The following is a 13,297-nucleotide window of genomic DNA, read 5'->3' as shown; positions in this document are numbered from 1 at the left end:
CTAAGAAAAAAAGGATAACTTTAAGTGATAGTTCCTCACCTTCTTCCCAGTCCTTGTTCTTGTCATTATTGCCATTGTTGTTGTTGTTGTTGCTGTTATTCCCAGCACTGACTTCAGCTGCAAATAAGAAACAAGAAAGTCTTTTACTCGTCAATCTAGTAAAATAATACATGTGATCATCTGTAGCTCAGTAATATAGGAGACTGAAATAACAACAAAATAAGTGGAAAAATACAGCAGTCAGTCAGCTTCCGAAACAGAAGGAAGCAAGTTAATACTTGGGAAGGGAGTCTGCAATTGGACACATGGCTGAAGAGGTGTGCAGGAATGATTCAGTACAAATCTCCCTCTCTTAGTCCTTCTAGGAATAACAAAACTGAAATTCCAGACTTTTCAGCTAGAAACTTCAAGGCTATGACCTTTTATCAATACTATTAGCCAGAGTAAAGTGATTCTCTCCTTGTCCAAGTGCAGGTGGGAACACTACAGTGACTCTCTCCCTGTCCCAGTGCGTCCCTGGTATGTTTAAAGATGAACCTCTTATTGTTGGTTTTTAACTATTTACAGTTATGGTCATGCATAGAGCTGTTACTGCCATGCAGGCAGGCTGCTTACTTACAGACTGCTGTTCTAGGCTGCTCTGTGAGAGTATACCTTGTGACTCTATTCTCCAGTCCCATGTTAATCCTTGCTCTGCTCAGCACCTTTACATTACAATGCATGCAGGCACATATCACATCAAACCCCTACCCACCACCCCCGCATGGCCCTTTATACCCTCTATGCCAACTTAGTCCCAACTCATGGCAACCAATACCCACCCATCCAGCACCCTTTGCCCTTACACTCTCCATGCCAACTCATCCAGTATCCACCATGGGCAGACATCAAGAACCATGCTGAGATGAAATAAAATAAATTCCCAAGGCAAATTTTCCATTTTTCAGACTAAGTGCGGTGGCGGGTGGGATAGTCAATGTGTTTTCCGCTGGTCAGTGGGCCAAGTTCTCACACCCGAATTTCTGCTTGAAAGCTCATTAATTATGTATCGGCGAGCTACACACCAAATCACGTGGGGGGCGGGCACTTATTCAACTGCCCGCCATTACCTCATGGGGTCAAAGTTCCTGGCTCCATATTTAAGCTGCGCCCAAACATACATTCACTCTCTGAAGGCCAGCTGTGTGGTGTAACCCAACAAAATGTCCACCAGGAAAAGCAAGCCCTGTGCCACGTTTCAGCTACTACTCCCGCGTGGCTCTCCTCCAGACCACCCACAAAGACCAAGAAGTCCTCTTCCAGAGGGATGGCAGCAGGTCGACCAGCCTGACCTCACCAGCCAGGGAGGAGATCATCAGAGAGGTCTGAGTCTGTGGCACAGAGGAAAGAAATGCCCTGTAGTGCAGAAGGAGGATGAATGATCTTGTTCGCTCCGCCAGGGTAAGTCTACCTGGGGATATCACACACCATTAGCAGAGAAACATTTGCACTGAATGTCTCAAACACATTTTAACATCACCATCATCTCATGTACAAACAACATCTTCTGCCCTTACTGGGGAGAGCTCAGTAAACACAGCAGCCATGCATGCTTCCCAACTTCTCTTTGAATCCATTCTCATCACATTCCATTCCGTCTGTCTTCATACAGTCAAAGCTGGCCCACAACAAGAGGAAGAGAGCCTAGATCGGTGGGGCAATCCCTGAGATCCAGGAACTTATTCCCTTCAAAGACGAGGCAGCCAAGTTGGCGGGGAAGGACAGGTTGTCAATCCTGTGGCAAAGCTTCCCCAAGGAACCCAGTACGGATTAACCCTCCATTAGTCAGACACATCATGATCTTCACAATGAGTTAAATGTAATGTTGGATTCTGCCTACTCAGGAACCGATTCTATCTTTCTCTTCCAGGTACCAACAGGAGCAGGCCGAGACACATCTCCAGCCAGCCCCTCAGCCCCTCAGCCCCAGCCCCCAGTCCACCTCAGATGAGGATGTTGCGGACCCACTAGATGTTGAGCCGTCACTGTGTTCACCTGCACCCTCCACCAGCGCACAGGCACACATCTCGGTGGCTCCTAGATCTAGATTAGGCTCCGGTTCACTATCTGAGAACACCTCACGGACACATCTCCTTAGCAGTCAGAGGAATTGCAGAAGTTTAAGGTGACAACTTACCACCACCTTCTACAGGGCAATTAGGGATGGGCAATAAATGCTGGCCTAGCCAGCAACACCCACATGCCGTAAATGAATAAAAAAAAAGGCAGTGACAGGCCAGGTCTCTGGCACTCGGAGGACTGCTGGAGAACAGCCCCCAGCTGAATCCGTGTCAGATGATGAGCATCTGTAGTCGACATTGCACACATATTGGAGATGCAAAGACAGGCAGAGGAACATCAGGCAATGTTGTCAGAGGCAGTCACCAGACTAGAACGAAGGATGAAGGAGTCCATCCATGTTCTCTCTGATGTCGTGGCTCCAGCATGCGAGCGCCTCTTGGTCTCCATCAGAAGGGTGGCAGCTGCCTTGGAGACCATGGCCCAGCAGTTTCTACCAGATTTGCACTCAGACCTCCACTCCAACGCTATAGGCATTGATGGGATCCATCAGTGGCTAGGCGAGGGGGACGGGGCACATTGACCTCTTGCATATGATTCTATGTGATGTCTTATTTCAAGGGGAACCTAAGCTCCCACTCCTCAATGGTCTACCTTCGTGTCCCTCAAATTCATGTTATGTTTAGCAAAGTTAGTCATTCACCCCCTGTGTCATCTAAGGGAGCTGTGTCAAGCATATGCCTGAAAGTGCCTGTAGAAAGAGGAATGCTCATTTGTGTCTTGCAACACATGATTGAAGTATGTGCGCTCCTGTGTCTTAGAGGCTGACTTCTAAAGCTGTGGCATTGGCACTGAGCTGTGTTCCTTGTGAGTGTGAAAGCACACTTCCTGGATGCATTATGCCCACTGCAACCAAGTCTAATTCTCAATGACTGCAGAAAGTGGTGGCAAAGACAGCAGTGTGCAGTTGACTCAGGTTGAGTGCTGGTGTACTGCCTTTCACATCGCACAGACGCCACATGCAGCATTGAGTGCTGACCTTTCCAACGTTGATCCCTTCATTATCCTTCAGGGTTACTGATCCCAGGCTGAATGATGGCATTGCTTGAGATGTCAATGATTGGAAAGGACTTCCTGATCACTTCCATGGGGAGGCGGTGGCGGTGGTGTAGTGGTATTGTCACTGGACTGCTAATTGTAAAAACCCATCTGGTTTCCTAATGTCCTTTAGAGAAGGAAATCTGCCATCCTCACCTGGTCTGGCCTACCATGTGACTCCATACCTATAGCAATGTGGTACCGGCAGGACAAACTCAGCAGAGGTGGTGACACAGTGGTGTACAGTCGGGAGGGAGTTGCCGTGGGAGTCCTCAACATCGAGTCCAGACCCCATGAAGTCTCATGGCATCAGGTCAAACAGGCAAGGAAACATCCTACTGATTACCACATACCACACCCCCTCAGCTGATGAATCAGTACTCCTCTGTGTTGAACAACACTTGGTGGAAACACTGAGGGTGGCAAGAGCACAGAATGTACTCTGGATGGACACTACAATGCCCATCACCAACAGTGGCTTGGTAGCATCACCACAGACTGAGCTGGCTGAGTCCTAAAGGACATAGCTGCTAGACTGGGTCTGTGGCAGATGGTGAGGGAACCATCAAGAGGGAAAAACATACTTGACCTCATCATGACCAACCTGCTTGTCGCAGATGCACCTGTCCATGACAGTATTAGTAGGTCAGAAGTGGGGATGTTCATTAATGATTGCACAATGTTCAGCACCTTTTGCAACTCCTCAGATACTGAAGCAGTTCATGTCCAAATGCAGCAAGACCTGGATAATATCCAGGCTTGGGCTGACAAGTGGCAAGTAACTTTCGTGCCAACCAAGTGACAGGCTGTAATGACTTGACGGAGTGGACAGGTTTCAACAAGAAACAGATAACTTTATTACAGAGAGCTTTTCAGGTGCTACATGCTCGATCAGGATTCTCATCAGGAAGCCCCACCCCCCTGGATTGCCCGCGCTTAGGGGTCATTGGTTGGAGCCTCCCAGAACATCACGTGACCCCTGATAGGCAGCAGGAGAGGCTATACCCACAGTAACTATACAGGCAATGACCATCTCCAACAGGAGAGAATCTAACCATCACCCCTTGACATTCAATGGCATCACCATCGCTGAATCTCCTACTATCAACATCCTGGGGGTTACCATTGACCAGAAACTGAACTGGACTAGCCATGTAAGTACTGTAGCTACAAGAGCAGGCCAGAGGCTAGGAATCCTGCAGCAAGTAACTCACCTCCTCATTTCCCAAAGCCAGTCCAGAATCTACAAGGCACAAGTCAAGAGTGTGATGGAATACTCTCCACTTGCCTGGATGAGTGCAGCTCCAACAACTCTCAAGAAGCTTGACACCGCCCAAGACAAAGCAGCCCGCTTGATTGGTACCCCATCCACAAACATTTACTCCCTCCACCACCGACTAACAGTGGTAGTAATGTGTACCATTTACAAGATGCACTGTAGAAACTCACCAAGGCTCCTTAGGCAGCACCTTCCAAACTCCATCTAGAAGGACAAGGGCAGCAGACACATGGGAGCACTACCTCCTGCCAACTCCGCTCCAAGCCACACACCAGCCTGACTTGGAAATATATCGCCGTTCCTTCACTGTCACTGGGTCAAAATCCTGGAACTCCCTCCCTAACAGCATTGTGGATGTATCTACACCACATGGACTTCAACTGTTCAAGAAGGCAGCTCACCATGATCCTCTCAAAGGCAATTAGGGAAGGGCAATAAATGTCTAGCCAGCGACACCCACTTCCTATGAATGAATAAAAAAATGTGGTCCCCAGAGCCCTAGCACAGCCTTTAATCTCTCACCCTGACCATATGGCCTCAGTTCCTGGACTAAATGACTGACTGACATTTACCCAACTGGTTCCTTCAAACCACCCCCTTCCCTACTAATGAGTCTGTGTGCACCCCTTCCCTCTCATGCTCTCATAAACGCCCCCCCTCCCCCAGTCATGAGTCTGTGTCACCAATGAAAAATCAGTTGAAACTGGGTCACAATCCTAATTGGAATAACCAGTACCTGGGTCAACCGGAACCAACCAGAAACTAACCAGAAATCATTTCACCCCCGATTTTGTCAGCTGACTTTACGCTATGTCTGGTTGTGATTTTTTTGGGAGCAGTTATCTTGAACTGGAGACAGGCTGAAGTCAAGCATGCCCCTTGCCCCAGATTCATTCGAGCCACACTGGGGCTCTGATGTGTCCCTACCTCTGATTTAAATGTGACTTTTGGGCATTGAGCAATTATCATCCTCACATATATGGGAATGGGTGTGGTGTTTAATCTGCAATAGTTCACGGGCTGAAAAATACAAATTTCTAAAATAAAAATCCATTATATGTGTGCTGTTCCATTTCTGACTTTTTTTTGTGCACAATGAAATTACACAGGCAATATGACAATATCTAGAGAATTTCCATGTGTCGAACCATACACAAAGATACAAGAAATGGGGAAGGATGTAGCTGAGACCACGTCCACCTGGATCCACCCTCACTGGTGCATATGTGGCACAAGATGCCTGTGCGGGCAATCCTGGTGTTGCTGCAGCCTTTTCCCTTCCAGTCCTGCCAGTCTGCCTTTTCGCTCACCAACACGGGCTTCGAAATAAAGGCATCAGCATTGGGAAAGCAGCCAGCCAGTGACCAAGACTGATGTAACTGAAAGCTGGTCAACATGGAGAGCCAGAACGAGATCGATGGAGACACAGAGGAGGAGGTGGCGGTGGCGGAGAGGAAGAGGAGGTGGTGGAGAGGAAGAGGAAGAGGTGGAGATGACAGAGAGGAGGAGGTGGAGGTGGCGAAGCCAAATGGAAGAGACCCCAACTCTCAGAGAAATGTCGCCTTTTTGAGCCTGCCATATCTGGGCACCCTCACACACTCATTCACACTCACCCTCACTCACTACTCACACTCACTCACTCACCCAGCCCTCACTCACTCACCCAACCCTCCCTCACTCAATCCCCACTCAATCACCCAACCCTCACTCACTCAATTATACGCATTCAATCACTCACCCTCACTTGGCGTGTGATGCTCCGATCAGATGAGTGAGGCCTGAGGCCTAGCAGCGCCCGAATGCTGGCGGGTGTCGACAGGAGCAGCAGGGGCCGGGGAGAAGTGGGGGAGAGCAGGGAAAAGCGGGCAAGAGTCGAGGCAAGGTGCTGGAGGCATGTGGCCAGCTCCTTGAGCTTTTCGTCCCAGCTCCTCCTTTTTCTCCCCACAGCAGTCTCTGCTGAGATAATGCAGCCCTGCCAGCCCACCCCACCCTGGTCTCACCTGAGAGCAGCTTTGTCAGCAGTCAGGAGTCAGAGCAGTAGTGAGAGATGGCAGCAGCACCATTGCAGGCAGGCTTACAAAGTTATACGCACCTCAAAGTCGCAAGCAAAGTGAAGGTGGGCACGTGTACGCCACTTATATCCTGTCGTAAATCAGACCGGTCTAATTACCTGCTAATGTGGCACTAAATTAGGAGGGAGAACATGATTCCAGTGACTTGTGACCTTAAGTGAGTATCGATGACATGCTAATGCATGCAAATGGGGTTCCTGACATGAAACAGTGGGAAAGTCGACCTGCCATTAGAGCGGCATGAAAGTCCTGAGGGGAATATTCCAATTTATCTTCCTGCCGGCAGATGTCAGGCTTTTGGGCTCACACCTAATTTTGTGTTCCTGACCACCACGATTCCTGCCACTAGTGGGTACATAAAATTCTGCCCTAAGTGTCTAATGTGGACTTTATTTTTAAAAAACTCTCATTCATAAAAATCCATTCAATACATTTAAATTGATTCAACTACTTAATCCCTTATAACAGTAAATACTTTATTCAAATACTTAATCCCTGATAAAAACAAGCATTTGTATCCATAGTCCCACATTAAAGGCTTTAAAACCACTTGGAGCTGTCAATCAAACTGTGAACTGACAGGCACCCCACTGTGATAATGATAGGTTGTGGAATCAGTCATGCAGCACAAATCCTGTGATGATAGCATTCAGACTTATAGAAACAGACAGGGGGGGAATTGTAAGCATTGATTTGCAGACTGTATTTTTTTCATTCTTCAAACATTTGACAGTTCCATGGAGGTTATCCACTTTTTAACCATTCATGTCTACTCTTACCAATCCCAAAGGACACCTTACCTCTCCCAAAGGGGTACCTGGATCTGTCCAAAAGGGTATCCTGCCTCTACAAATAGCTCCAGCAGCTTTAGACATTTTGCTGAAAGGCCTAAAGCCCACAAGTCGTGTTTTAGACATTCCACTAATGAAAATTGGATCTGTTTGAAGGTAGCTGCATTTTTCAAGTGCCGCTGCCACTGTGAACCATGAATATGCAAACTACAACCCGCCCCCGTTTCGCCTCAGCGAAAATGGTGGGTGCTGAGTTCAGAGGTGAAGCCTCCGGAATCGGGACTCCAGCACCATTTTGTCTAAGCCGGAGACCCTTTCCAAACCTATGAAAATTCAAACCCTACTGTTTCTCACTTCAGACCAGATTCAATCCAATTTACTTCCTTTCCCTAGTCCCATGGGTCAATTATCTCCAACAGTTTCCTGTGTGCTGTTCTGCCTTGTCAAAAGCTTTTTACAGCAGGTTGCCCTGCAATTGCCCTGCATAGGTCCGCACTCCATGCTGTCATTTCATACAATTCACCTGCACCATTCATTTCTTGGCGAAAGACTGTGTGCTAGAAAATGAGAAATCCTGATTTTAGGGCATGGGGAGCATGATGCACTCAGGTCGAGTTGGGCAGGGCGCAAATTTGGTGATTTTACCTCATCTGAGTGATCGTAGCATCTGGCCAAGTGAATTCCTGCATTGCTGTCTTCTTTTTAATGCTGCTGGTTGTTCTGCACTCAGCAGAGGAGCCCAGGAGTGGTGTTTACAAACTGTGTAGTGCAGCCAACCTGTCCATTTTAAAGGCAGGCTGTCCCTCAATAAGGAAAACTGCACTGAAGAACATTGATGCAATTTAAATGATGGCAAAGTGAATACCAGGGCAGAGAGAGGTTTACAGGGTGAAGGATACAGCACTAGCGACATTAGTGGTGGAGATGAGCAAGCACAGAGGGCCAGGTGACCCTCAAGGACTACCCTCTGAAGGGAGAGGCCAGGAATATCACCTCCCTGAGTCTGAACCCAAGGACCTGGCAGGAGTGCCATAAGAAGTCTAATCACCTCAGACAGATGGTCAAGGTTAGGGCATCCTAAAAAAAGCAACACTAGGCCTCTACAAGTGGCATGCAGCGTTTCTCAGTTCCACATTTATTATGTCAGTCATAGAGTTTCCAGCCATCTCTATTAGTGAAGGAAATGCTCATAGTGCAACATCTGACTGGCACCTAATTGAGGCCTTGTTAGGAATCAATGATAACTGTTTACCTGTACAGTTTCAAGAGGGGTGGCTGGCTCAAATTGGGGGGTGTGGTAGCTCAAGGTCAGAATGGGAGAACTGGTGCAAAGTGGGAAGGCATAAGGTAGCTTCCATGATGGAGCACCCATTCTGAAGATGTGAGATGGGTGAATGACTTATGAAATACTCAGTCTCAATTGATACTTCACACACGAATAGTCCTCTTTATATTGCTATCAACTACCATAATTTGATCAGTGCAAATATTGTGCTCAGGATAAAGAACAGTAATAGATAAATATACCTTCAATTCCAACAATATTTTTCTCTAGATTCGCCAGGAGACCATCTAAAGCAGCGTAGTTATCCACCTGGAATACGTGCTTCTCATCTGGATCAGAAGCAATTAGTTTCAGCTCATTCATTGCTCTTTGTCTGGTAAAGATTAATCCAACCTTAGTGGAAATACAATGAGAAGTTGATTCTGTCAGAATTCTACTGATCTTGTCCACATGATCTTTTCCATGGCTTGACCTTTCACTCAACTACATAATAGAATCAAGATCCCAGAGAAATTTTGCAAAGTTGCTGTATAACTGAGAGAGAACTGGCTGGACCACAATGCAGGGAAATTGCTGAGATGCAAGCGTTATAGAGTAGTTATAATGGGGGACTTTAATTACCCGGATGCAGACTGGGACAGTTGTATTGTAAAGGGTGGAGAGGGGCAAAAGTTCCTAGACTGCATTCTGGAGAATTTTCTACAACAGTACGGCCAGAATCTTTGGCTCGGCGAGCAAGGGCGGGGCCCACTCGCCAATGTGTAAAATGACGCGCAGTGACATCGGGCGTGCGTCCCGACGTCACCATGCGTCATTCCGATTTTCAGTTTGGCGGGCGCATACCGGAGTCAGCTGTGTGCCTGCCGAACTGTCAAAGGACTATTAAGACCACTTAAAAACTAATTAAACCACTTAACATAGCTGCCCATCCAACCTTAAGGTTGGCGGGCAGGCAAAGAGCCCAGGTGGCCTTTGCATTTTTCATGAAACCTCATCCACAGGCGGGATGAGGTTTCATGAATGATTGTCTTAAAAAAATATTTATGTCTTTATTAAAATTTTTAAAAATCAAACTGATCTCCCTGAGGCAGCTCTTTGCCTCAGGGAGGTTTCTGCACTCTGTGCGCATGCGCAAAAGAGCGCAGGCCCCAACTCTGCCCACCACCACCCCCCCATCCACACACCTTAATTGGCCCATCCAACATAAAATGGCAGTGTGCAGCCGATTGCGGGCGACGATCGGCTGTACAAACCCGCCCGCACCCACTCCCGCCCAACCCCCACCCCTCCCCGACGACGAGAAAAATCTCCCCTATGTGTCCAATCCAAAAAGAAAAGTTGCACTGTTGGACCTGGTTCTTGGGAATGAGGTGGGCCAAGTTGATCAAGTGTCAGTGGGGGAACATTTAGGAGACAGTGATCATTCTATTGTATGTTGTAGGATGATGATAGAAAAGGATGATAGGAAATCCAGAGTAAGAATAATGAACTGGACAAGGGCTGACTTTGATAGAGCAAGATCAGAGCTGGGCCAGATAGACAGGAACAAAAGATTGTCAGGAAAAACTGTGGCTGAACAATGGGCGACATTCAAAAAAGAATTGGTTCGGGCACAGTCAATGTATATTCCATTGAAAGGGAAAGGTAGGGCAAACAAATCCAGAGCTCCCTGGATGAGAAAGGAAATTGAAATTAAGATAAAGAAGAAAAAATGTGCTTATGACAGGTGTCAGGTAGAAAATACAATTGAGAACCAAGAAAAATACAAAAGATTCAGAGGGGAGGTGAAAAAGCAAATGAGAGAAGTGAAGAGGGATTATGAGAAAAGACTGGCACCCAACATAAAGGGGAATCCCAAAGTCTTCTATAGGCATATAAATAGTAGAAGGGTGGTAAAAGGAGGAGCAGGGCCAATTAGGAACCTAAAGGGGAATTTATACATGGATGAAGGAGCCATGGCTGAGGTATTAAATGAATACTTTGCATTCACCTTTACCAAGGAGGTAGATGCTACCCAGGCCATGGTGACAGACGAGGAAACTCTGTCACTAGGAGGGTTCAAAATTGACAAGGAGGAAGTGTTGAATAGACTGTTGGTACTTAAAGTTGACAAGTCACCGGGACTGGATGAGATGCATCCAACGATATTGAAGGAAGTGAGAGTAGAAATTGCAGGGGCACTGGCCATTATCTTTGAGTCTTCCCTAGACTCGGGGGTGGTTCCACAGGACTGGAGAATTGCAAACATTACACCCTTGTTCAAAAAAGGTTGTAAGGAAAACCCAGCAATTACAGATCAGTCAGTTTAACTTCAGTGGTGGGCAAAGTTCTAGAAACAATTATTTGGGATAGAATTAGTAGTCACATGGAAAAATATGGGTTGACTAGGAAGAGCCAGCATGGATTTCTAAAGGGAAAATTGTGTTTAATTAACTTGCTGAAGTTTTTCGAAGAGATAACAGAAAAGGTCGATGAGGACAATGCTGTTGATGTGGTGTACATGGACTTTCAAAAGGCATTTGATACAGTGTCACACAACAGACCTGAGAGAAAAATTATTGCTCATGAAATAAAAGGGACAATAGCAACTTGTATACAAAATTGGCTGAAAAATAGGAAGCAGAGAGTAATGGTCAATGGATATTTTTCGGGATGGAGGGAGGTTTGCAGTGGAGTTCCCCAGGGGGTTGGAATTAGGATCCTTGCTTTTCCTGACATATATTCATGATTTAGATCTTAGTGTGCAGGGGACAATTTCAAAGCTTGAGGATGATACAAAGCTTGAGAATGTTGTGAACTGCAAGGAGGACATTGTCAAATTCAAGAGGACATAGACAAGTTGGTGGAGTGGGCAGATAGGTGGCGGATGACATTCAAAGCGGAGAAGTGTGAGGTGATGGATTTTGGTAGGAAGGACATGGACAGACAATACAAAATAAAGGGTAACATTTTGAAGGGGGTGCAGGAGCAGAAAGACCTGGCTGTTTTTGTGAATAGATCATTGAAGGTGGCAGGACAGGTAGAGAGAGCAGTTAATAAAGCATATAGTACCCTGGGCTTTATTAATAGGGGCATAGAGTACAAGAGCAAGGAGGTTATGCTGAATTTATATAAGACACTCATTAGACCTCAGCTGGAGTATTGTGTACAGTTCTGGGTGCCATATTATAGGAAGGATGTGAATGTATTGGAGAGAGTGTACAAAAGGTTTATAAGAATGGTTCCAGGGATGAGAAACTTCAGCTTTGAGGATACATTGGAGAGGTTGGGACTGTTCTCCTTAGAGAGAAGAGGGTTAAGAGGAGATCTGATAGAGATGTTCAAAATCATGAGGGGGCTGGACAGAGTGGATAGGGAGAAGCTGTTCCCACTTGTAAAAGGATCAAGAACGGGAGGGAACAGATGTAAAGTGATTTACAATAGAAGCAAATGAAAAGATTTTTCATACGAGTGGTTCGGGTCTACAATGCATTGCCTGGAAGTGTGGTGGTTGCAGGTTCAATCGCGGCATTCAAGAGGACATTAGATGATTATTTCTATTCAAATAATGTGCAAGAGTACGGGGAAAAGGCAGGGCAATGGCACGAGGTCATAATGCTCATTTGGGTAGCTGGTGCAGACATAATGGGCCGAATGGCCTCCTTCTGTGCCGTTAAAATTCTTTGGGCAGAATTTTCTGCCTGTTGGGCGGGCGGTGCAGGAGCATGCGGGTGCGGACCCAATCGCCGCCCACAATCGGGTCTGTGCCGCCATTTTACACGGGCAGGCCAATTAAGGCCCACCCAGCGTGAAAGGCAGCTCCTGAGGACAGTGGGAGTGGGCGGGCGACGGCAGGTCTGCAATGACCACCATGTCCAATGGCGACCCGTTGGCCTGTTTTAAAAAGCTCCTGCAGCCTTTCAAAGGCTGTGAATCATGGCCAATGGAAGGGCTCCCCAGAGCGCTGCTGGTGAGCAGGCCAGGCAGGAGGGTAGGGCAGGGGAGCAATGTGCTCCTTGTTTTTCTGATGATTGCCTTGCTGCCCTCCTCAAGGAGGTGGCAGCACATCAGGAGGTCCTCGTACCCCAGGATGGGAGGAGGAGGCCCCCCAACATGACCAAACGTGCCTTGTAGGAGGTGGCGGAGGTGGTGAGCTCCCACGACGTGGTGCGATGCAACTAGATCCAGTGTCGCAAACGCTTCAACGACCTGTTGCGCTCAGGAAGGGTGAGTACCATGTTGGCATTGGTCACTTAACCCAGCAGGTAGGCTTTCCCCCCTGGCGTGCACCCCCACCCACCCCCCTCCCAAGTCTGAGTGTAATGACTGCAATGAATCTTTGACGGCATGTGTCCTTCGCTGGGTGGGCCAGCAGATATTGCCCATGCTGAGGTCACCCTGAGAGGGTGGTGAAGAGACAGGTTCTGCACCCACAGCATGTGGTACATTGAGACTGTTTTGGGAGCAACCTGAAGGAGATGCACCTAGACGCAGTGCTGGAACTCCAGGACATGTCCAAGTCAGGGTGATGACATGCTGGGAGGGGAGCTTCAAGGTGGCGTCTGCTGTCCTCTGTGCTCCACGTGCTTGCGCCTCCTTGCTATAGAAGGTTAGACTGTGTGGTGCCTAATGTGATGTAGGCAGCATTTGGCCAAGGAGGTGGGGGGGACAGGCCTAGTATCTTTGTTGCTTTGGCAGCAGTGGGGTGAGGAGGCACTGGAGCCCTGCAATGTCC

General features: G+C 47.5%; 1 protein-coding gene across 1 annotated transcript in view; it reads right to left on the bottom strand.

Annotated features, from left to right (window-relative positions):
* Positions 1–13,297, bottom strand: part of LOC144684520 (integrin alpha-E-like) — a 324,928-nt gene that overhangs the window by 203,273 nt on the left and 108,358 nt on the right. Inside the window, exons 11-12 of the mRNA XM_078548383.1 lie at positions 8,826–8,976; positions 40–117 (exon numbers count right to left, since the gene is read on the bottom strand). Of these exons, the coding sequence (XP_078404509.1) occupies positions 40–117; positions 8,826–8,976 (229 nt within the window). The remainder of the gene's footprint in view (positions 1–39; positions 118–8,825; positions 8,977–13,297) is intronic.

Source organism: Cetorhinus maximus, chromosome 9 (assembly GCF_964194155.1).
Source record: "Cetorhinus maximus chromosome 9, sCetMax3.hap1.1, whole genome shotgun sequence".
NCBI classification, from domain to species: domain Eukaryota; kingdom Metazoa; phylum Chordata; class Chondrichthyes; order Lamniformes; family Cetorhinidae; genus Cetorhinus; species Cetorhinus maximus.
The sequence above is the reverse complement of the archived record's forward strand: the minus strand, read 5'-3'. Positions and strand labels throughout refer to the sequence as shown.